This window comes from Myodes glareolus, chromosome 9 (assembly GCF_982192425.1).
Source record: "Myodes glareolus chromosome 9, mMyoGla1.1, whole genome shotgun sequence".
In the NCBI taxonomy this organism is placed as follows: domain Eukaryota; kingdom Metazoa; phylum Chordata; class Mammalia; order Rodentia; family Cricetidae; genus Myodes; species Myodes glareolus.
Genome location: NC_142034.1, coordinates 89,637,702 through 89,663,310, shown reverse-complemented (window position 1 = coordinate 89,663,310; position 25,609 = coordinate 89,637,702). Strand labels below are relative to the sequence as shown.

The window sequence follows — 25,609 nt, the reverse complement described above, 5'->3', positions numbered from 1 at the left end:
GTGGCACACGTTAAATGCCCTCGCTGTAACGCTCTCTTCCTTCTGTGGGATAGAAGAAGTCCTTAAAGGAGATCTGTGTACCTTCCGCTTCAAATATAATGAAACTAAAACCTCAAGTCACAGAGCACAGATGCTGAGCTGGGATTTTAACTGCCTTTGTCTGGGTTCCACAGCAGTTAGCCCTGCTGCTCTTCCAAGAGCAGAAGTGAGACCCAAGCTCAGCCCGCAGGAGGAGACGGATCCAGCTTGGTTCCTGGGGCCCTGGCAGTCACTCACCAGCAGGTTCACTGTACAGCTCATGCGGTTGTCTTTGCTCTCATCCGTCATCACTCCCCGGTAATCCAGCAGCTTCTCCAGCAGCCCTTTGACCAAGCTCACGAAGTTCTCTACCGACTTGGCAATGGTCGGATGCTCCGCGGTGCACTCCATCAGGCTGTGGGGACAGAGGGGTGCTGAGCGCACGCTCGCAAACTGTGTGGTTGTTGTCGAACGCAACACTACACGAGTGGCCAGTGAACTCAAGTTCAAGGTTGGCATAGTTTCTTCACCCCACAACTAATCTCTCCATACAGCACAACAAATATTCCTTTAAGATCAGAACGGGAAAAAAATAAAAATAAAAAAAAATTCTTACGTGTCCAGTAGTGTGTGGGTGTGGGGTGATCACATTTACACCTACACTAGGTGAACGGCAGGGTGACTATCTTGTGTCGTGAATTCACACTAGGAGTATGGCAGGGTTACTATCTTGGGTAGTGATTTCGCAGCAAGAAATCCTAGGAACACTTTATATGTATATATCCTCTGATTCAACAACTCTACTTCATGAGGTCTGCCCTTCAGGAGTCTATTTGTACTACAGAAATATTTCCAGAACTATGGCGGAATATATTTATAGGGTTTTGAAACTGTATCAGAGAGTGAAACCGCTGGAGCCAACAGAAGTGCCCATCAGTCAGAAAATGGCTAAGTAAATTGAGGTATTTTTATACAACACAGTTCTATAAAGTCATTAAAAAGTATTAGGAAATAAATCGGTATTGACATAGAAAAAGCTCTATAAAATACATGGCTAAATGAGATGTGTAACTATCCAAACAAGTTTATTTCTATTTATTTAATTGATTCAGAAATGACCATGTCCCCAGCGCTGCCCGTAGCACCATAAAAAGATGAACTCCTCTAATGTGTCACCATGGTCTAATGAGACCGCATACTTATGCACAGGGCTACCAAGGGATGGTGAGGTACCCAACCTGCTCAACATCACACAGTTGGTAAATATCAGTAGCCTGGCTCTAGCATCCCTGTCTCAATCATCCAACACTATATGTGTGAGCCTACAAGATATCAGGAAGGATGCATACCAGCCACTGAATTGTGGTCCCTTCCGATCAGGGACCTAGGTAAAGAGAGGAAAATGCTTTGTTTTCTACTTAAGCATAGGAGTGTTGGCTGGGAAAAAAAAAAAGAAAGCTTTACAAAATCAACATAAAATATTTACCTGTGCCATTCCTAAAGCACTTATCAGCTGCTAAATACTGTCCTAGGCATGGTGTGGTGTAGAGAGTGACAGCAAGTCTTCAGAGAACTGTGCTCTGCAAGTCGGGGTGACAGATGAACTATCTGAGCTTGGGACAGGGACAGCTACTCTTAATCACGTGATCCCTTGAGAAAGTCTCACGGGAATTTCAACAACTAGAAATTCTTCCTCCCCAGTTACAGAAGAGGAAATTGAGGCGGGGAAAGGTTCGAAGGACAGCTGGAAGTTTAGGTGGTGGCCTTAGGAATAAAGTCAATCCCTGTTCAGTTTAGGAAGAGATTTCCCCACAGACACTGCGGTCTCTTCTCGGGTGTCTGCCAGGTTTGTTTCTAAGTCATTTTCCTCTGGTCAGTGCAAGTTCCCAAGAGATCCCAGGAGAAAGGAAAAATAAAAAACAAACAAACATACAAAAAAATACAAAACAAGCACTTCAGAGGGTCATTTCATTCCAGAAACCATGCTACACTGCAAAGAGGTGACATCTCCAACTGCAGCTGGGATCAGGCCCACCCATCTTCTCCTGGGCAAAGCACTTGTTCCCGGCTCTCAACCAGCAATGCAAACAGCCCGGGATTTACAGCTGTCTGGTTCAGCTGCAGCTGTACCTATTTCTCTGAGACAGCCACTTCCAGCCCTGCTCTCCGTCCAGCATTTGGTGTGGGATTCCAGGCAAAGGGCATGCCTAGGTCCAAGCTTGGCCAGAGCAAGAGTTCTCATGCTAGAATATCTAGGGGGAACTTTCACAAAGCCTTGCCCAGCTGAAGCCAAATCTTTGAAACCTCTGAAGGCCCAGGCAGCAGTTTTGTTCTTAGGCTCTCCAGGGCACTCTAGCGTGTAGCCAGCATTGGGGACCACTTCTAGAATCGTCTTTGCACACTCCAGCCTGGAAGGGCAACATCTGAGCCCTCTTCTACCTGAGTCTGACTCAGTACTCTGGGCTGGGGTATGAGACCCTGCTACCTAATTTCCAATGCTGTAGGGTCTGGGGCTACCCTGTAGACCCTAGGGTTTAAAAGATTTGTCTTGAGTGTCTTGGTGTCTTTTGTTTGTTTTTTTGTGTGTGGGGGGTGAGACAGGAAGGCTGCTCATACTGTAGGGGATCGGTGAGCTCAGTGGTTAGATGTGACTTTTCCATTTAACTGCTCAACCAACCTGTATTGTTCTAAAACTATGGGTTTGCAGGTCAAGGCCTTGGGCACTAAAACACTTAGTTAACAGAGGAGGCCTCTAGAGGGAGGAGACTCATTCTTCCATCCAGTGCAGGAGGAGACTCTGAGGACATGGAGGACTGTGGACTCTAAGTCTGTAGTACCTGTGTACTGTACAAAGGCATGTGAGGACCAGGACTCAGCCTCTCTCCATGTCTGGGCTTTGTCCATTGATTCGAAGCTATGACTGGCATTGGACAGGAAGCCCTGTTCTTGTCATGAAAGTAAACATCTAACTTCTAAGCTGTACCAGAAGGCTGGATCTGTCTAGAGAGGTTCTAAACTAGCTCAGGCCCTGAACGGTAGACGAGAAGGAAGTGCTCCAGGAACTGAGGTGAACACACTGGAGAAAAATGAGCAGCCTCAGGCCTTCCAAGGACCACATTCCTTTCCACTTGGGCGCAAGTAACAACAGCAGCTTTATCCACTGCATTATCCAGTGAACATCGGTAACCATGCTAATAATAGAACCAAAAGAAGCCAAGAAAGAAATGCAATCACAAGAAGCACCCTGCCGAACCTCCCTTTCAGTCCTGGCAAAACATGTAAGGGGTGGGCCATTTTACAGGTGGAGAAACTGAGTCTCAGGGAGGACAGAGAAAGGAGCAGGGCCCAGGGTCCTTGGCCAATCTGAGGAGGCCCTGACTATGGGGTTTGGCCTGATACATTTTGTGTGAAAATCATTCACACCTCCATCTCAGGAGGAAAATAATGAGCTGCCTTTAATTTCCCTGACTGCCAAGGACTCTTTTGATAGAAAATCACTCAGAAAGGCTTTTGCAAACCCTGCTGGTAGTTTGAAGCCTGCCATGGGGCTCCTTCTGCTTAAAGAAATGGAAATAGCCAGAGCAAACATGTGTGTGTGTGTTGTGTGTGTGTTGTGTGTGTGTGTGTGTGTGTGTGTGTGTGTGTGTGTGTGTGTTCACGCACGCACGTGCAGCTTCTGGTCAATGTTTAGATTTTCCCTCTCAGAACTTTAAAATAAGCCCTGATTTCTGCCCCTGGAGAGTCAGATATTCTCCAGTGGTTCTCCCAACTCTTGCCTAGTGGGTCAGGTTTGCAATATAAGGTGGAGGAAACTGGTGTACAGCATCATTCAGAACCAGGGCCAGCTGAGACCACATTTCCAGGGGGCTCCAATGCTCCTGCTTGGCTCTGACCATGGAGATTGGGGCAGGGTGGGGACCATGATGGTGGGCCAGAGCAAAGCCTTTTGTTTGCCTTTGGTATGAAAGGCAAATATTCCAAGAAGATTGAGGAAAAAGGCCAAAAGCAGAGCCACACCAGAGCCTCAGTGAACACAGAGGACAGGAAATTGGGATGCCTGGCCATCCTCCTTCGTCTCAAGAGAAGGCCTCTCAGGCAGGGCAATTACCAGGCAGCCAATGACAGGAACTGGGAGCCAGGCCGAGGGACCGGAGCACATTCATTAAACAGGTACCTGCTGCGTACCAGATGCTCCCTAATTATTCACTCTTCAAAATAACCACAGGAGTTTATTGTTCCCTCTTTAGAAAGGGGGATACTGAGGTCAGAGGGGTGGTGCCCATTGGCCCAGAGTCATGCAGCTGCAAGGTGCAGGAACCAGGATTCGAGGCCATGTTTCCCCTCCCCCGAAAGACACACGTGGATTGTAAGTCCCAGAAAAAGTGTTCAATATCCTCAGTCACTATGGAAATAGAGATCAGAGCACAAGGGCCTTCAGCCCGCTCTTGCCAGAGTGATTATAATTGATAGGACAGCTATTAACAGGTGACACAGGACGTGGAGGTATGAGGGCCCTCCTGCTTGCTGGTAGAAAAGGACATGGAGCTGCGTCTTGGTGCGTCTGCGGTCCCCTCCAAAGACTGGCCAGCCCTATCCTGATATTCTGATGACCTTGTAATCCTCCACTAAGGTACTGCGCTTACGTGCTCATAGCAGAGTCAATCTAAGAACAAAGTAGATACAGCCTAAATAGCCACCAGCTGGCTATCGAAAGACAAAAGTGGGGTGCACAGTGGATCACAAAGGGCCATAGTCTGGTGCGGAAGAATTGTCTGTATTCTGTCAATCCTATTTTAAATAAATGCTGATTGGACAGGCAGGAAGTATAGGTGGGAAAACCAGGCAGGAAGTAGAGGTGGAGCAAAGAGAAGGGGAGTATTCTAGGAAGCAGGAAGTTCCCTCCGCCATTCCTGCCCAGATCACCGAAGAAGTAGCATGTGAGCTGACTGCTGAAAAAGGTACCAAGCCATATGGCTAACATAGATCAGAATAATGGGTTAATATAAGCTATAAGAGTTAACAAGAAGCCTGTGCTAATGGGCCAATCAATTTATAACCTAATGTAGACTCTGTGATTTTCTTTGGGACTTGACAGCTGTGGGGTACCAGGCGGGACAGAAACCCCAGCAAGTCGGCCCTTCATGTTACAATAGTCCATGAAATATCCCTGATAGCCAATCCAGAGTCAGAAAGTGGTCGTGGCTGCATGGGGCTTGGAAATAGGAAGTGGACTGCTACATTCAAGCACAGGTGTATCAGGCAGGTGTGCCTGAGGAATTCAGGGTAATGAAAATCTTCTTATATTAATTGTCATAGTGGTTGCTCAGCTCAGTAAATGCACTAAGTCAGTGAGCAGTACACTTTGGGTAGACAGCATGGTATGGGAATCATAGCTTAACATTTCTGCAAACAAAACAAAAATGTCTTGACTTCAAGTCGAGTCATGTTGAATGCTGTCTCCTGTGCAGTGCCTGCTGCTCCAGGCTTGAACACTAAGTCTTGCAGGGTCCGGTGCCTGCTCCGGCTTGGACACTAAGTCTCATAAGGTTCAGCTCTCCCTGGCACACTCTGACAATGACAATGTGCCTATTTCCCTGAGCCTAGGATGTCGCCCAGTGAAATGTGGATACAAGACAGTAAACCTGACCAGAGATACACACAATGTAAGCTGCTCACTATCAAATCTGTCAAAAAAAAAAAAAAACAGAAAAGGAAAAATGGCAGTAATTCCTCCACACTTCAGATCTAAAGAGGCAGTGTTCACACTGGCAGGTGCTTTTCTCTTTCCAACACAACAATGTTTCTTTTTATCCAGCCCATCCCACCAAAAGCAAAGCAGAGCTACTTCCTGGAGAATGTGAAGTTTCCTCCAAGAAACAGTTACAGTTACTACAGTACCATGAGATGTTGGGAGAGTCTCCCCAGGAGGACAACTTCTCAAGACGCTGTAGCCAGAGCCCTCCACCTTTGGCCAACCCTTCACAGGCTCCTGGCCCCCCAGCCTGAACTTACATGGATTCCAGCAGCTGCATGTATTGCTCATCGCCCCGGCCTCCTTCTACCTCGTGGTCCAGCTTGAGGATGATTTCATTTTCGAACTGAAAAAGTGGATGAAGATCAACAATATCAGCATTAGAGGACCATGTGCAGAACCAGTTGACTCATTAGGGGACCACAACTTGAGGGAGTAACTATTATCGCCCATTCCCAGTGTCTGGACCCATGGGTTCAAAACTGAAGAGGATTCTACTCATTCTGTGAGTGTTCAAAGGGTGGCAGGGAGGGACTTGGGTTGAGGGCTTGAAGATAGGGATGTGGGAAGGAAGGAGGGTGAGTACTTCTCATACACCATTGCATTTGAGCTTGCTTTCCAAGGGTAAATAGAAGCCTGGCAGGAAGATGAAAGAAAGAGAGGGGAAGGGAAGCCCAAGCATGTACAGAGGCGGGCGCAGGACCCTGCATCAATGGCACATGGTCACAGATAGCTATCATTTTGACCCTGCGTTCCTTCTCCATAGTCTGGGGATCACACCAGACCTCATGTCAGTCCAGGGGGCTCAAGCAGACTAGGGAGACCTCTCTCGTGCCAAATATGGACACCACGATGCAGGCCTAGCTCCGAATCAGCGGATTCCAGCACTCAATGTCCCAGGAGTCATAAAGACTCAAGTTGTCCCAGTGAATCTAACCTGAGACTCTGCTGGAACTCTGAGCAATGGCAATCTTGGTGCGCAACATGGAAAGGCAATGTTGGAAGCCTGAGGCTGCTAATGGTGACAATAATGAATGTCTGCTTGAAATCACTCCATGGAAGGAAGCAGAGAGGAGGGGTCGAGATGCTGCTCTGAGTCCCTGGAAGCCTTCCTTTTTATATGAGTTGATATGTCTGAGCATGTTTACATATACACACACACAGAGTGAGCGGTTGGTACATATATATATATATATATGTTTCATTGCCTGCAGTGGAAAGATTGCTAGAAAATGCAAATAATATATAAAGCAAATAGCAGATTCCAAGTTCTCAGCGAGTCAAGACTGCTAACAGTAGCAAAAGGCAGAGATCAGGTGAGTTGCCAGAAATCAAGTATCCTTCCAGGTCTTTTATAAATCTTATCACATTGAAATCAGAGAATGTTTTCACCCTAGTGCCCATGTCAAGAAGCATTTTGCTCAGTGGGGATCATGGCTTATTCAATATACTGTCTTGACACATCCTACTGCGTCTCTTCTACAAGACTGTAACTCCAAACAGTTTGCAGTGTCTTGATATATATTCTGAAGAATGCATTCAAGCATGCAGCCCACCTCTCCCCCCACTTACTGCTATGGATGGACTTGGCACCTGTAGAGAGGAAGGGGGACCTTGGCAGAGGCCTTTGAGATCAACAGAGGTATCTGGGCTACTTGGCTTCTAATACAACCTCTCCACACACTCCTCATAATACCCCATGAGACCTGGAGGTCAAAAGCCGCCTTTGGATGCAATAACGCACAAAGATCAGCCATGCCTGGCCTGGCCCAGCCTGCAGGGAGTGTCACTTATTATTCCAGATGAAGCAGGGCTGTGTCAGGCTTCGGATGAATGGCAGGAACCTTTAGAGTAGCTATTTCTTATGAGTAAAGCATGGGATGCGTTGAGTCAAAATCTCGAGGGGATAAGATATCTCCCTGAATGACGCTCATATGATGTCATTGTTCCCCTGCTCAGGGTACCAGGAGTCAACGGAAAGGCCTAGAAAACTCATCCTGGTCCAGCACAAGCACAAAGGAGCTTTCTGTAAACCGCCAGCGTCTGAAGAAGGCTTTCTGAAAGAGACCAGAGGGGCCTGGGCCAATGGGTAGCATTGTGGCCAATATGAATGGAAGGGCAGTCCCCATGGGGCACTGGTGGGAGCAAAGCTGCGGAGGTGGGGGTGCAGAATCTTGCTGGACCAGGGACTTCAGGGAGGAAGGGGGGGGGGGAAGAAGACATCTAGCCAGGCAGTCCCTTGATTTAGTCTTCCCTGGAGCCTTCCCATTCCTCTCTTTATAAAGGAAGAGAGGAAAGGGGTGAAAGGAGGAAGGAGGGAGACATGGTGGGGGCTGTCTGGATGGCGGTGGGCTGCAAAGGAGTCCTGCCCCTTTTGGATACATCTTGCTAAGCATTTTGTTTGTATTAATTATTTCTCAATGTCTGGCGCTGGGAATGGATGTGATACTTAGAGATGTTTTCTGTATTTAGAACATAAAGAAAAACCCAAAGATGAAAAATATAAAGGCAGGCTCTGTCAGGGGCCACTGAACCTGCAATCCCCTGCAGGCTTAGGCATTGACTGCTTGGCTCCCAGCAGGTGGCGCTGTTTTGGGAGGCTGCAGAACCTCATGGAAGGTGGGCAGGGTCGGTGGAAGGAGGTCACTAGGTGTGAGCTTAGCCTTTGAGGGTGGCACAGACCTTGGTTCCTGTCATGTTCTTCTTCCTTGCCTACTGTGATGTGAACAGCCTCTGTAAAAACACCAACTTGGGCTGTGCGGGCCCTCCCTTAATGGACAGAAACTGTCTAAAACCATGAGCCAGAATAAATCTTCCCAATGTCAAGCGGTTTCCACCGGGTACTCTGGCAGTCGCGGTGCAGCAATAGTGAATATAGGTATTGGGTCCTTCCTCCAGCCACCTGCCATATGGAAGAACTAGAGGGTCTTGCTAGGCCTCCGTTAACTAAGCTATACCATGAGCTGGCAGACACTTTCTGCAAAGGACCAATGGATAAATGTTAGGCCCCAAGGGCAGGATGCTGGTAGAAAAGGACATGGAGCTGTGCCTTGGTGCATCTGCGGTCCCCTCCAAAGACTAGCCATCTTTATCCTGGGATTCTTACGACCTTGCAATTCTACGCTAAGGTAGTATACTTAAATGCCCATGGCAGAGTCAACCTAAGAATCTCTCTGTCACAACCGCTCAGCTCCATTGTGCAAAAGCAGCCGCAGACAGCACAGAAACTCACGGGCATGGCGACTGCCATAAAGCTGTAGTTCCAAAACAGGTGCTGGGGTGGCTGTAGTTTGTCAACCCCTCTCAACACAAAGAGCATCGCTGCAGTATCCGTGGCATCGCCGGGCCGTAAGGGGTAGCGGAGGCTTAGGCATAAAGTGCGACAGCCGTGTGTGAGCTCCCATGCATCGAGAGAGCTCGCCCTGTGATTGCCAGTAATGTCGCTGTTATTGCAGCCGACTGCTACTGGAAAGTGGCTCTGGGCGAGAAACACGGCGTGTTTGTCATTGTTGTCTGAGTGGGTCTCTGGGAAATGCTGGCACCATGCCTCTTGGTGAGATGAACGGCTCTTTGGAGCAGAGCGGTGGATGGGGGTAAATAAGTACTTGTCTCAGGGTCACAAAAGAGCCTGTCGGGAGGGAAATTGCAGGGTACTAGGGAGGGGGCAGAGCCAGAGATGGCACACAGCTCCTGAGCCTTCCGGGGAGGGTAGGAAGAGCTAAGGTCTCTGACAGACACATCCTGCACCATGTTCGGGGTTGCCTATGGCCACGGGCTTCGGCATCAGAAGAACTACTTGAGTCGTGCTTTGATATTTTTCCCTGGCCACGCAACTATGGATAAATGACTGTTCTGATATTATCTTTTTTCTTCATCAAATGCAGGTTTGAAACAGCACCTGCTTCTTGGTAGCAGTGTTAAGAAGTTACATGCATGCAAGGCCAAGTCTGGTGCTTGGGAGACAATGGATGCTCAGGAAGTACTCACAGAGACTAGCATGGACATGTCCTTGCCGCTGACATTGTAATCTCAAGCAACCCTTACAGAAGCAGAGGGAAGATGGACAGTGACCCTACTTTGTAAATGAGGACTCAGAACCAAAGGCCCTTTGTATTGGCTTGCAAAGGTTGGTTGAACTTTATCTAGGTTAGACCCAGGGCTACGACCCTTCCCAGACATACTCTGCCATGTCACTGGAACAGGTCTTGCCACCGACGCTGCCATTATGCAGCAAGTAGGATGTGGCCTGTCTCCTCCAAATTAATTCCATTCTCACCCTTAACTTCCCATTTATACCCCTCTGCCATTTCCTCAGCGCATCCCTGTCAAGCGTGTATTTGTTGGGGAATATGTTACTTTAGCAGAGGTCAGGTTAACAGAGGTCTCGTGTGAACCTTGAGAATGGATTCAAACCAAAGGTGTGAACCCCAAACATCCAGAAAGGACCCTCTCTTTTAGCTTTCCAGACTTTCTTTCTACTTCTGCTTCCCTTCCTAGCTCTTGTACAGTGACATCATTTATAATCGTGTTTATAATCGTGATTGATAGACTGTTTGATAGACTGTTTCCTGATAGGAACCCTGCCCCCTCTAACAGGAAGTTTAGGGACCAAGAGTGCTTTCTCGTGTTCTTGGTTCTGACTTTAATGGGGTCAGGGTGTTACACGTCTGGGTGGCAGAGGGATAGCAAAGATGAAGCTGTCCATCAGCCCTTGGACTCCTTTGTTAACAAAATGCTGGTTGGCGGGTAGAGGCGGGGCTAACAGGAAATTGGAAGTGATGATGTCACGTGACAAGGGAGGCCTGTGGGAACCAGGGTAGCCTTTTCTTGATCTGGTCTCTAACTGACCCCATACATCCCCCAAGAGCTCAGTTGGCAACCTGCAGTGGTATCATTATAATACCCATCATACAGGTCAGGAGACAGAACTGCAGAGACCCAGACTAGCTCAGCTTCCAGGCAGTGGGTCTCGCCGGCTGCAAAACACAGGAGTGTTCAGAACACATGCGTAAGTTGATCTTTGCTACACTCATAACCCAAACCATTGAAATCACCATGCCTACTCCACGCCAAGACTCGGTCTCAGTAGAACCCGCTGAACTGGCCTCTTGATCTGCTAATTCATTCAGCAATGGTTGAGCTCCTACTGTGTACAAGCATGGTGCTAGGTACTGTTACAAAAGGCTATGTTCTCCTTCTTAGCAGGATTCTGAAATCTAGAGTATTTCCTGCTTGTTATGGGCTTAGCACTCAGCCTACCAGGACATAGTCGCATTCTGTAATCTTCTTAGATGGCCACTCCACACTTTCTAGCCCAGGGCCCCATCTTCTTTCTACCATTACCCAGGGAGTCTTTGTTTTCCTTTTTCCACAGAGAAGTGATCTGAAAGATAGCCAGTCTTTTGACCACGGGGCATCACTTCAGCAAGATTGGCATTCCCTAACTTTTAGAACTGTCTATTTGATGCTTCCTTGCTCTCTTCCCTTTGACTATACTGCAAAAATAAAGGTTATTTTTTTTTTTAATTTACTGTTCACTGGAATGCCTTTTCTTATGCTGAGGCCGTTTTCAAGAAATGTGGTTGACATCTGCATTTAGTGTAGGTGCCGGAAGTTCTGGGCAGAGGGACCAGCTGTGGCCTGTAGACACTCCTGGTAGAGTGTGGAGAAGGTGTACTAACAAATCTCCACACGGGGAGGTAAGTATTAGGACTGTACCTCACTGTCAGGACTCAACGAGTTTTCCTCCCACAGGGGAATGGCACCTCCTGCCATAGCAGCCATGGTGAGACCAATCCAAGGCCCTTCTTATTCACATTTCCTCCCCACCAAAAGATTCACAGAGTATACCAGGGAGGGGGCATCCCATCCTAGACAATGATGGAGTCCTGAAATGGTCTGGGGAGGAAGGAAGCCCTTATAAAGAGAACACCATAATGCCTATGGGATTATGGATTTGGGCTAGAGGAGGAGACAGGACAATCTAGCCTTGAGGTGACCAAGGAATTACAGAGGAGAGAGAGGGGAGAGAGAGAGAGAGGGAGAGAGAGAGAGAGAGAGAGAGAGAGAGAGAGAGAGAGAGAGAGAGAGAGAGGTCTCTCCCCTGGGCTTTGCTCTCTCCCAACCCCCAGCCAACTGAGCCACTCAGAGTTCACTCCAGTCAAGCCTATTATAATACCCTTGGGCCAATCTTGGTCTCTGTAGATGAACCATGGCCCCCCGGAAGCAGTATAGCCTTTACTGAAGTCTAGGGCTTGAGCTATCTAGGATCTCTTCTGTCAATTAAGCAAAGGAAGAACCCATAGAAGGACTAGGCAAGTCGTTCTAGACCAGAAAGCCTGCTATGAACTGGGAGCAGAGGCCCAGGTCAGTCTCCTTTCCATTCCCGTTCTCCTAGCTCCTCTGGGAAAGCTGGTTCTCTAAGAGGGGCAGGAGGTTCTCTCCTCTCAGACTGTTAGACAATGATGCTCTTAGGCTGGTTTACACAGGAGAGCTCCTACATTCTAGACCTCAATCTGGGTTCTGTTTCTTTTCGGGGCGGTAGGGGGCTACCATGGCTGCTTGGGAACTCACCAGGGCCTTGTCTGCCTCCTTTGCAGAGGACAGCTTTCCACAGTCACTTGCTCTGAGCCCACAGCCATGCGCCTGGGCCAATTCCTCTCCCAGCTGAGTCCCCATCAAACATTCCTGATAGTTTGCACAAGGGCACCTGCCCCATTAGTCAGTCTGATTGTCCTGTCTCTTTTGATAAGGGAGCAGCAAGGAGAAGCAATTGGGAACTAGGCTTACAATGAGGTCTCAATCAGACAGCCACAAGATCTTGTTTAGCACACGGCATGCCATTAGGTACAGGGATGCTTCTCCTATACACCCATGTGCAGGACCTCTTCCAAGGTGTCAGCTGGTGGGAGGTACCGCCCTGAAGGGAAGCAGGATGGCTTTTCATGTAATGGCATGTGCCTTCAGGTGTCCCCAAGCTTCATAGACCCATCTTCCTTAAATGGCAGTAGATCCTAAATTGTCTTCAGATCCTCACTCTGGGCTCTCGTCTCTAGGCTGCTCCAGTCCAAAGGATAAAGTGGAGGTCTTTTCTCCATCTGCACTCCCCTGCCTGATTTCTTCTCAGGCTAACTACAAAGGGGAAACTTGTCCTTCTGGCAACTGGGAGCTACGGGTATTCCCAAGGGGCATTTGGAGTATCTGCTTATGAAGAAGGTACCGGAGCAGCAAGCGAGTCCCCTGGCCCTTAAGGAATCACTCTTTCCAGAGCTGGATTTGGAAGGATGACAGACACAATAGATATGTCTTGCATGAGTGAACCTGAGAAATCAAACAGGCCCTGTTAGTCATGCCATGAGTCAGCTCCTGGTTGGTGTGCACCAGGAATCTCCAAGAGGATTACAACGCACAGCAGTGCCCCCTACAGCCTTTCACTGGCAACATTTGTCCTTGGAGGATATTGCTGGACTAGAGTTCCATGGAATGCTCTAGAGGAAGAACTGCCCTAAAGACTATCTTTCATTCCTTCAGCTGGAGTTTACTAGAAAATACTGGTGGGTGGATACTCAATGGGCAGAGCATGGGTTTGGGAATCATGCTAACCTGTGTATTGTAAGCTCTGCCTTGCCATAGTCTAAATGTGTGGATGTGTGTTTTCTGGGGCAGGTAAGCATAGAGAATAGTTTAGCAGGCTGGGACTCCACTTAGTGTGGGATATATGCATATACCTAAGATCTCCACTTGAGTGTAACACACACACACACACACACACACACACACACACACACACACACACGCCTCTCCTAACAATGTACATAGCAATCTAGGACTTCCACCTATACCAAGGTACACACACACACTCCACTCTGAAAAATGTAATGCTTCCCTAACAACCCTTTTGTAGATAGTTTCTATTCAAATATATTCTCAGCCGTACCTTGGTAGGAAGGGAGGGGCTTCATCCAGACTACACTGGTTTGAGCTGCCTGCACAGGGAGACAAACCATTCTACAGGTGAACTTTGAGGGAACAATTCCTATTTACCATTTTACATCTATACATAATTAGAAATGAATATGATTAAAATCAGATGTTTCTTGGGAAGGGACAGGCAGAGTAGAAAGATATAACTCTAATCTGTCCATCAAAATAGAAAAGCACCCAAACTATACACCTTAGTAATCAGGCCCCCCTTACTCTAGCCCCTAAGAGGGGAAGCCCCAAACATGAGCCATGCCATGCCTTGGTACTCATACACTGTTGTGACCTGCAGTCACTCTTGACCGTGTATCTGATCTGTATTATTCATTTGCTGTGGAATTGTTTCTCTGATCCCTGGCCATCTCTGTGTGTCCATATTTCAATTTCTTGGTTAAAACAGTAAGAATCTGGACACATCCAGTTGAGACACCAGCTACCAGTAAAAGTTCACTTCTCTTATTTCTGTAAGGTGGGCATTGGTGTTACCAATCTCAAAGGTAAGAAGAGAGACCACATGAATGAAACAAAGGTGCGCACCATGTCTGCCACACTGTGAACACTGTTAGTGTCTGTCCTGGCCATCACTACCATTCTGATTAGGTGAGGTTGAGGAAGAGCCCAATATTTACAAAGAAATAACCACAGGCAAAAACAATAGTCAATGCCTCAAAACACAAAATGACAAACAGGGAGGCAAAGATCTCTCTCTTGAAGGACATGGCAACTGGGACACATCCTTAAGGACCAGTCAAAGTTTAGAATGAAGTAGTGAAGGAGCAGGCAGAAGAAATACATAAAGAATATCCTGCAGGGGGCTGGAGAGATGGCTCAGAGGTTAAGAGCATTGCCTGCTCTTCCAAAGGTCCTGAGTTCAATTCCCAGCAACCATATGGTGGCTCACAACCATCTGTAATGGGGTCTGGTGGCCTCTTCTGGCCTGCAGGCATACACACAGACAGAATATTGCATACATAATAAATAAACAAATAAATAAATAAATATTTAAAAAAAAAGAATATCCTGCAGGGCAAAGCCATCCAGGGTAGCTATGGAGATAGCTGGAGAGCAGGGTCAGTGGAGACTGGAATGGAGGGAATGGCTGGCAAACTCAAGAGCCAGCCAGAGAGAGTGAGGGTAGGGATGAGGACGTGGAGCTGCAATACCAGCTGCCAGGCATGGCCTCTGATGGACAGGAACCTGAGAAACAATGAGACAGTGAAGGGTGGGAGAAATATGGTTCATCTCTCATTGCCTCAGGCAACATTTCCTAAATATAACCCTAGTAGCGCAGACACAGAGAGAAACAATAAATGGGATCTCCTGAAACTGAGAAGCTTCTGTAAAGCAAAGGACATGGTCAACAAGATAAAACGATAGCCTATAGAATGGGAAAAGATCTTTACTAACCCCACATTAGACAGAGGTCTTATCTCCAAAATACACAAAGAACTCAAGAAATTGATCATTAAAAGAATAAATAATCCAATTTAAAAAATGGGGTACAGACCTAAACAGAAAACTCTCAACAAAGGAATCTAAAATGGCTGAAAGACACTTAAGGAAATGTTCAACATCCTTAGCCATCAGAGAAATACAAATCAAAACAACTCTGAGATTCCATCTTACACCTGTAAGAATGGAAAAGATCAAAAATACAGATGACAATTTATGCTGGAGGGGATGTGGGGTAAAGGGAACACCCCTCCATTTCTGGTGGGAGTGCTAGCTGGTACAGGATGTCAGTATGGTGATTTCTCAGAAAAATAGGAAACAATCTACCTCCAAGACCCAGCAATACCACTTTGGGGTATATACCCAAAGGATGCTCAATCATACCACAAGGACATGTGCTCAACTATGTTCATAGCAGCATTGTTTGTTATAGCCAGAACCTGGAAACAACCGAAATGCCCCTCAGCCAAAGAATGGATAAGGAGAATGTGGTACATTTACACAATGGAGTACTACACAGCAGAAAACATTATGACACCTTGAAATTTGTGGGCAAATAGATGGATCTAGAAAACATCATATTGAATGAGGTAACCCAGACCCAGAAAGACAAATATCATACATACAAGTATTATAAGTGACTTTTAGACATAAAACAAAGAAAAACCAGCCTACAATTCACAATCCCCAACCTAGACAACAAAGAGGACCCCAAGAGAGACATACATGGATCTCATCTACTTGGGAAGAAGAAAAAGACAAGATTTCCTGAATGAATTGGAAGCATAGGGACCATGGAAGAGGGAAGAAGGAAAAGGGGAGGAAGGGAGGAGAACAGAGAAAAATATATAGCTCAATAAAAAAAATAAAAATAATTTTAAAAAACCTTTCAGATGGAAAAAGAAAGAAATATGGTTCATCCAAGGACTAAGGGAGTTTGGAATATGTCTTTAACAGAAGTCTTTCAAGCAGGATTCTTTGGAGGCAAGATAGGGCTTGAAGCAAGAGGCAGAAATCCTGGGTGAAGGTGCAGAACATAGAGCTCCAACTGGATGAGAGGGTGGAGCTCATGGAAAGTCATCAAAACGTAAGGGAAGGTACTCAGGCCGCCTCGCAGTGGCTTCGGCAGCAACCTGCCTAAACAAGGAAGTGACTAAATGCTTTAGGCACTGCTATGGGCACGGACAATTTCTACTCCTGCCCAGACTTCTAGAACCATTCATTTGGCCTTGATCATGTCCCCTACCCCATTCATTGGAAAATACTTGCCTAAGAGTTCCTGCATTTTACATGGGTTCTGGCTGACATGCTGAAGGAAACCTTGAGGGCCTGAAACACAAAGGCCTCTTGAGTGGCAGGCCTCTAACTTTGTTTGCTGTCTACTTTGAAGTACAGGCTGAGTGTGACACTTGGCTAATAGGAATTTTTTTTTTCCTCTCGATAATACAGATTTTCAAAGTCATTCAGGAAAATGAAGTGCCAGACAAGGTTAGCAGCGAGCGTGATATGGCAGGAGCGGTACCTAAGACGCCTGTTTAGGCAGTCGCTGGGTCCGGAAGTAAGGTTCCCGCATCTCGAGAATGGGATGGAACAAGAACAGAGCAAACGAGTGCGTTTTCATCTTGGCCTCAGGCAGAAACTGTGAGAGAATTGACCAAATGTGATCGGCCAGCTCATTCTGAGCACACGAATAATGCCCCTGTCCTACTGAAGCCTCCGAATGAAGCACCGGCAGCTGGAACGAGGGTATCATTGTGGGAAAATGGGCCGAAAGTTAGGGATGCTGGCGTGAATTTCCAGCTTTGATTTCTTTCTCTCTCTTTTTTTTTTTTTTTTTTTTACCTTTTTGAAAGCCCCAGTCCTTTGATATTCACACAGCATCATGTCGAAGAAGATTGGGATGGTAGCTTTCCTGAGCTCAGCCTCAGGGATAAGTGTCATCTCTAATATGGGTCCCACCATGCCAGGGATGAAGCAGATTTTGTTCTGGCCTGCAAAAGAAGAGGGACAGGGGCACATGAAACAGTTCCACGATGGACAGACAGGTCCTGCTCCCAGAAGCTGGGGAAGGGAAGAAAGGAGGAGGAAAGTCAAAACAGGAGTTAACTTTTCTAGAGCTGTTTACCAGAAGCCAGGCAGCTTTGAACATTATGTATAGGCTGGCATGCCAAGAGAGGAACACGCATCATCCCAAACGACCCCCCTTTATGAAGGCCAATAGCATATGAAGGCTGATAGCGAGGGCACGGGTAAGTGCTTCAGTGTTTGGGAAGGCTGAGAGCAATGGCACATTTAAGTGCATCAGTGTTTGCGAGGGCTTCCACCTGCATCATGTCTCTGTAACACGTAGCCCTAACTGAAGAGAAGCGAGGGTGGTGGGTGTGCAAGCGTGTTTGAAATTAAATCTGTCTGCATCGTAAGCCGTGCTTCTGAGGTCTGGATAAAAAGTTTCTAACAGTGGGCTCTATGAAACAAGAAGAGCACGTCTCTCCTAAGAAGCTGCAGAATAGCTTGGTTAGGGGGATTTAAAACAGCACTTTCGGGCAGATGAACCTCTGACGCCTTCTGCCTCATTACAGGGCATGCCCTTTTGGTCTGCAGTTTAGCCACGCTAGCTTGGCTCCAGTGCCATGTGCCTGCCTGGCTTCTGTAGCTCCAAGGCCTTCCTTGAGGATGCTTTCCCTGCCTGCTTCCTGCTCTTCTCCTTCATCCCGTTTCCCCTGGGTGGCTCCCATCTTAGCCCCAACACAGGAATACAGGCACACACCCCACCCCTGCTTTTCATCCTCCACCCCAGCTAGACAGATACCAACTGCCCGTCCCCATCCTTTCACCCAACTGTGAAACGTCCTTACTTATAGACTCATTTGATTGACACCTGCTTGCTGTACTGAACTCCACTAGGGCAGAAACCTGTCCCTGTTCTTACCATCTTGGCAGGCCTGAATGGAGAACAGATTCAAAACCCAGGCAGCGTCTATCCACTGAGGAAAACGCTTTGCCTGGCTGCTCGGCCACTAGCTATTTGACGTGGACGTGTGTCTCGCAAAAGGCTGAGCAAACTCAGCGCTGGAGAAGACATGTGGGATCGTGTCTGTGTGCACTTGGCACAGGGCCAGGCAGATTCAGCACCCCATGACAAACGAAACGCCTAAGGGCACCAGTTCCGGAGCCTGACAACCCCAAGTTGTAAATGGAATTGTATCAATTCAATGTGCGATGCTGAGCAAGAATGTCTCACCTCTTGCGGACTCCATGTCCTTACCTACAGCTTAACAATAGTACTCATATCATAAAGTCATTTTTAAGAATAAATGAATCATGGACTAGAGAGATGGTTCAGTGGGTAAAAGGGCTTACTGCCGAAGCAGGAGGACCTGAGTTTGAATCCCCAGAGCCCATGTAAGAGTCAGACATGTATTCCCTTAAGTTCCTATGTGGGAACTCACTGACTCTAGACTGACAGTTGGGAAACCTACATAGGATCGAATTAGCCCCCCTGAATATAGGTGACAATGGTGGGGCTTGAATAGTATGTGGGGTCACTGGCAGTGGGACCAGGATCTAACCCTAATTAAAGCATGAACTGACTTTGTGGAGCTCATTCTCTGTGGAGAGACACCTTGCTCAGGCTAGGCATGGTGGGGGGGCGGGGCTTGGTCCTGCCTCCACAAGATGATGGGGCAAACTTTGCTGACTTCCCAGGGGAGGCCTTACCCTCTCTGTGGAGTGGGTGGGGGTAGGGAAAGGTGGGGGGAGGTAGTGAGGTGGGGGACTGGGAGTGGTATGTAAAAAATGTAATAATAGATTGGACATGTAGCACAAGTGTATATGACCTCAGCGATACTGTGAGGAGATGGGAAGACAAAATAAGAGAAGTCTAGAAACTGGCAGACGAGCCAGTCTGGTATAAGTGATAGAAGTATAATAAAGAGATCTATCTCAAACATGGTAGAGGGTGGGGACCAACTAAAGTAGTACCTAAAGTAGTCCTTGGGCCTCCACATGTATGCCATACCATGTGGGCACACTTATATTCATATTCCCCCCCTTACAAAAAAGCCGTTATTCAGTGAGCTGCCAGGTCAAAGCATGGTACATGACATATGTCACAGAGCATTACCTATTGCCACCATGATGCTTTCTCAGAATGAACCACAGAAAGCAGCCTGTTGAGCAGAGCTCAGTAAGTGCCCCAAAACGGGATGCCATCCCAGAGGTGAAGAAGGAAAATTAGCACCTAGGAACTGCAGAGTCCCCATGGAGTGACGGTAGACAAATCCCAGCGATGGCCCTCTTGAAGCTGACATTATGCCCATGCCATCGGTAGTGGCCTCTCTTTCCCCTTGCACTCTATGACACAGGAGCCTGCCTGGTTTCCTCCACTGTGAGGAAGGACACGGGGCAAAGGGCTCCTGAGGATATAGAAATTCAGGCGGCACCGTGTGCATTCTGGCACGGCTTCTTTCGATTAAAGTGGGAAAAGAAGCTGAGGGGAAAGGTCATTGAAAATCAATTCTCATTCAACCTTAACTGCCATGTTGGAGGATTTCCCCCCAAATCCATGGGGGAAAGGCATCATCCGAAGAAACCTGCAGTTATGGGAAGTAAATGAGGAAGTCAGGCTGAGTTGAACGGCACAAAAATGCTTTTCTGGGCGATCGGCTCTATCACTGAAGGCATTTGGATTAAACTCGAACCTCAATTCCTTACTTTGGCTCAAACAGACAAAAGGACAATACTCGTACTTCTTCCTCCTGGTTTGTAGTAGTCGCTAACACCGGCTTCTGACTTTGTCCTTCAAGATCTTTTTCAAACAACAGGAGGGTTTTAAAATTCAAAGTCGAGTACAATATTAGGCAGAAGGTAAATTGGAGCTGTCAGATAAGCAACGGCGGACGGGGATGTTTGCTTATGCAACGAAGGCCTGTAGAATATCAGAGGGTGCTGGGGCGATAGGGAGATCTTTAAAACGCTTTCAAATGAAGGATGGAGACACTGTAGACTAGGAATATTTTTTGGTATTTTTGACCTATTTTCTCTGTAGTCTGTTGAGGTATTTGGGAGAATGGGGAAAGAAGAGAAAAGAGATGCTGATCTTTAAATACACCCCGATTGCAAAGACACTTAACATTGTTCCCCAAAGAAATATTATTCCTTTATACAAAAAAAAAATCAGCACATTAGAATTCTCATCTAAATAGCCAAAGGAGCGCATGGATTTGTATATCTTTATGTGCATACGCACACAAGCTCACAGAGAGAACACATTTGTAACTAATTGAATAGAAACTCATTTGGAAGAGAAGAATTCTCGTTCAAGAAACACACCTGCTGCTGTATGGGGGGAGGAAAGAGAGGGATTGGTTTGAGAGGTTTTTTTATATATATATAATAGATACTGGAAAGATAGCAATTAAAAATAGCATTGAAAATGCCAGAGAGCCAGTAGGTTAACTCCAGGTGTAGCAGGGCTGGGTACTGGGAGGATCCAGTTCTGAGAGTTCAGGGAATGTCTACCTGTGTGGATGCAAAGGGGCCCTGTGTGTTCCCATCTGAGTTGCTCATCTCATTCCTTCAGGAAAGACTGGCAACTGAACACAGAGGATCTGAGGTCACTAGGAGGATGGGTAAGGAAAGGAAGATAGGAAATCGTTGGGAATTTTAGAAGGGAGCTGGACAGGTTGCTGATCCCGTGAGGCTACTACAGGACAGAAGGGGCAGACTATGTGGCTCACTACATGTTGCCACAGACCCTGACATGTACAACAACAAGGTCAAGTTATGACATCTTGGATTTCAGAGTCCGGTAGACCTCCTGGGGACTTCCAAATCAAGAAAACATCCCTGTGTTCTAAGGGAGAAAAGTGAGGATAGCTGGCTATCCTTTCAGCTTCAGCCTGGAAAACCATCCCAGCAGCCCTGGGAGGTGCCTGGCCCTGCTTCCCTCGGGTCTATGGAGTCTCTGACGCTGACTCCCATGGTCAGCTCTCATTCCTTCCACTTCATGGATTTGTGGTACGTGGCTATCACTCAACCTCCCCGGACCTCTAGAAACACATGGTACATAGTAGGAGGTTAAACGGGTGAATAGAAACACAAAAACATGGGACTTTTCAATGTCTGGGACCTGAGGGCACCCAGGAGCCTTGATACTAAATAAAGATGGTGGCACGGTGGGTGGGGGTGGGGGTGGTCCTTTGAGCTCAGCACTGTATCAGGTTCTAGAAAGAGGAGAACTTAAAAAAAAATTTCATGTGAAAACCACTGGGCCTTTTCATGGAAACTTACAGACTACTCGGCTTTTGTTTTATACTTTAATTCACTTCTATTATAAGAATTACCTAGGGACAGGATCCAGATGGGTTTTCTTTTACCGCTGTGACACGGTCCTCCACACCGCTCTCGGGCCCGCTGAACGCTGCCTGGCCCACCTTCACAGACGGGTACAAGGCATTGCACTCTGCAGGCCATTGGCTGGAGGCCCCTTCGTGCCCTATCCATACCTTGCATCTGCCTTCCCTCCGTAGCCTGTCCTCGGCTTCTCCAGTATATCCTGCCTCTTCTCCCTTGGGCTTTCACAATGGCCTCAGCCTCACTCCCCTCTCTGAGTCCAACCCCATGTGCTCATGAGAATAAACTCCTAGGCATTCTTTAGGATCCTAAGGCTCATTGTAGATGCTGTGAGCCAATTGTCTTTTTGAACACTTGAGGTATGACTATCCAGGAGTCAGTGTAGTCTGAGCATACAAAAATCTACCCAAGAATAAAATTTTTTTAAAACCTTGAGGATGTTTTATGCTGACCATCTCTTAAAAGTCATACAACTTTGAAATATGAAGTTAAATAAAATAGAGAGCATTCCTGGTTTATGAGATTAAGTTTAGGATATTCAACTTCAACACTACTAAGCAAAAGCAAAATGTATTTCATAGAAATTGTCTTAAATTTTATTTTCTTTTTCACTGCTGGACTTGAACCTGGGGCCTTGTGGATGCCAGGCAAGCATTCTACCTCTGAGCTACATCTCCAGCTCTGCCTTTTGGATTCTGAATTTGGATCCTTTTTGTCCAGGCTAGTGATGTGCAATCCAGTCCTCGCTCTTGATGTCAGGCAGATACAGAAAGCTGCACTCCAGGTGGCTTCACCACTGGGGGCAAAGGTCACCAACACTCCAGGGCGCTGGGTTACTCAGCTGGGTGAGGGTTGGTGATGTATTTCCCACTTACAACATTTATAGCTTATGCTGAGTTTATTGGAATGTAATCTCCATCATAAAGTACATTTGTGTAGTTAAAATTAATTCATTGTTCCTTTTAATTCTCTCTTTCTCTTATCCTTCCTTTGTCTTTTAGGACAGGGTCTCCTATAGCCCATGCTGGCCTATATAGCTGAAGATTAAATCAAACTCCTGATCGTCCTGTCTGCAGCTCCCAAGTCCTGGCATTATAGGCAGCCCCATGTCCAGGCCCTTTGGATAGTCTGTTAGTATAGGTGCAACTGTATTTAAAATAAGACTTGCAGCTCACGTTCTATTCCGACAGAACAGGTCTATAGAAAGAAGAGCTTTGGGCTCCTCCTTGTTGGAGTAGTCCATGACACTCTCTCTGCGTGGCCCTCATAGGCTCTCTGCATGCCTCAAGATTCTACTTTCCACCTATTTCATCTCTACAGACATGAATCAAAGAATTCCAACCAATATGTGACTTCTCAGTGATATGGCCGAGTCAATGAGGCCAGGCCTGTGTTGTTCGTCTGTATTCAGTTTTAACCTCAATCACATGCCCTTTAGGAGGTGCTTGTACCGGATTCCTATTATTGATGTGGTAAGTCACAACCCACTGATGACTTCAAACATATTTTCTCATACTCCTGGAGAACAGATGTCTAAAATGGGTTTTACTGTACTAAAACACCAAGGAAGAACACACATGACCGGGGTCAGAAGTCCAAGGGAGAATGTATTTCCTTCCCCTGTCATATTTAGAGTCTCCTTCTATCCCTTGGTTTATGATCTCTCACCTTAACCCTTATTGGGCCTTCCTCAGACTTCTCTGGTTCTCATTTTTTTCTGCCTCTCTCTTCATACACAAGGACCTTGTAAATGTATAAGCCCATCTAGATAACCCAAGATACCCTCACCACGAGAGTCCTTACTTTGATCATAATACTTACATCCTTTGCCATTTAAAGTACCATGGCCCATCACAGTGCTCAGTGTTTGCTATTAAGTGTATGGTGTGTGGATGGATGGATGTCTTCTCTAACCCCACTCCGTATTTCTTCTGGGCAGCCTGTTATCCCACTCCAAGCAGCGTGTTTGCTTAGGCCGCCTTCCTGGAACTCTTGCCTTACGGCATCTTTACTTCAGCCCTGAGGTGGGACACTCACTCTCTGTCCTTCTTTAGGAGACATTTGTCCCATGGTCTCTGTAACTCTATTGTTTTACCTTAAGCAGCAATATTCTAAGTGCCCCGCCTAAACAGTAGGTTCTTCCTTATAGGGTAGGAGTCACGCCTTATTTCTCCTCAACCCTCTCACTATCAGTCCACTTGGTTATGAAGGAGGCATAGAAGAAGAAATGGCCCAGTTGTTCTCCCAGGCTTGCCCACACACGTGGTCAAGAAGTCACTGTCTTTTTCTTTTCCCATGATGGTGGTTAAAAACATCAGCTTGACATTAAACCAAGGGAAAGTGGGAAGGTTAAATGCAAAGTCATTTTAGCAAAATGGGCATTACCCCATGCGCAGCAGAAATCCAGTGTTAGAAATCTTTACCATTGGTATTGGCCCAGGACCCTAAAACACAAAAGGCACAAATCCTTAAATGGCTGGGCTCCTAACAATATGTAGTCTTCCTCGTCAAAAACTCATCACATGCCTCTGTTTCCAGATCAACATACATGCGAGCGTGAACACACACATGCCTATACTCTTTCCAGAAGGACTGGTAAATAACCTTCAAGTCTGAAATGAGCCTTGCAATTAGTTCTCTGTAATCACACGGCTGCTACAGACTTTCCTAATAAGAAGAAGATACTGATGCTGAGTCCCTTGATTGCTGCTGGCATTAAAGCACAATTTCAAATACTAACATGCTCTGTGATTTACTCATTATCAGTATTCTCTGGAAAACAGTTGGCTATTTCATGTCGTTTGAAAATGTAAACTCTTTGGGAAAATGATTCATGAGAACATTAAGCTTGGGGCACAAAGACAAATTCTTCTAACTGTAGCTCTAACAAACCATCTGTTGCTGGCCTTGGGTGTGTCCTGCTTCAGCTGACCTGCCAGAGCTACATGACCTATGAGATCAGAGAGCCAAATGTGCTGATTTATTAGTTAGAGGGGTCATGAAAATCTGGCTGTCAAGGCTAACCCTAAAGCTCTCATTTTCTTTCCTTAACAAAATCTCAGAAGACAGTCAGTTCCGAGCTGAGAGTCTGAGAAGGCAGAAAGAAGGGAGTGTCATCTCCATCCTTAGCACGTGACTGTGTCCTCCAGGCATCAACACGAGTGCAGCCTCTCCAGCCATCCTGTCATTCTCCAGACAGAAAGAGGAGCAAACTAATGATGTGCTGTGCTCTTTGAGTCCGCTCTCCCCTCTTTCCTCCACCCCCATTTCTCTCTTTGAAGAAATACTTTGCTAAATACACACAAACATGTTTCTGCTGTTGCTTTTTTCCCTTTGGGGGACAGATCCGCGTCACACGACCACCATCTACTCCGAGACATTGTTAGCTGAACCAATTTCAATCCTAAAAACAGAAACAGAACCATCATCGTGATCCAGTCAGCTAGGAAGGGAAGAGCTACTGCATGAGCCCTCGGCAGAAGCTACAACTGAGAGCTCAGCTATTCAATGAGCTGGCCTTTCAAGCCCGTCATTAGCTGTGCAGTGGTCTCACCGCACATCGGTCCCTAATGAACTCAGAGCTTGGCCCTGGTGAGGATTACCAAGCTAATCTCATTAGTGTGCTAACCCCAGAATCCCATGGAGCAACAGGGGAGGATGTCAACGAGGCAGCCACTCATCCTCCCTGCCTCGGATTTCTGTTCTTATTCCCGAAAGAGACAAGGAAGAAGAAGGTAGCCGTGCCACTAGTGAACGGAAGCCTGGGGCGTGTGTGCATGGGTGTGCTCGCACACCTACCCACACACACCAGGAAGACCCCTTCAGAATGGTGTGCTTTCTTCTTCCTCAGAAGTCTGGCCTAGAGGTGAAGGGTGGCTCTTTCGGCACAGTTTCCTTTGATTTATGTTTCCTGCAGGAGCCCTCATTTGTCTGAACAAGGGGCCATAGAGGGAAGACCAACAGTGCAGCTCTCCACGATCAGATCTTTAGCAGGGTGGTGTGGGAATACAGCATTCAGACGACAATGCCAGAGGCCACCTCTAGCCCCCTTCG

The 25,609-nt window shown here is 46.9% G+C and overlaps 1 protein-coding gene across 1 annotated transcript in view; it reads right to left on the bottom strand.

Annotated features, from left to right (window-relative positions):
- Dock2 (dedicator of cytokinesis 2) overlaps window positions 1-25,609 on the bottom strand; it is a 408,709-nt gene that overhangs the window by 43,621 nt on the left and 339,479 nt on the right. The window contains exons 33-35 of the mRNA XM_048436014.3: window positions 17,045-17,193; window positions 6,031-6,116; window positions 277-433 (exon numbers count right to left, since the gene is read on the bottom strand). Of these exons, the coding sequence (XP_048291971.1) occupies window positions 277-433; window positions 6,031-6,116; window positions 17,045-17,193 (392 nt within the window). The remainder of the gene's footprint in view (window positions 1-276; window positions 434-6,030; window positions 6,117-17,044; window positions 17,194-25,609) is intronic.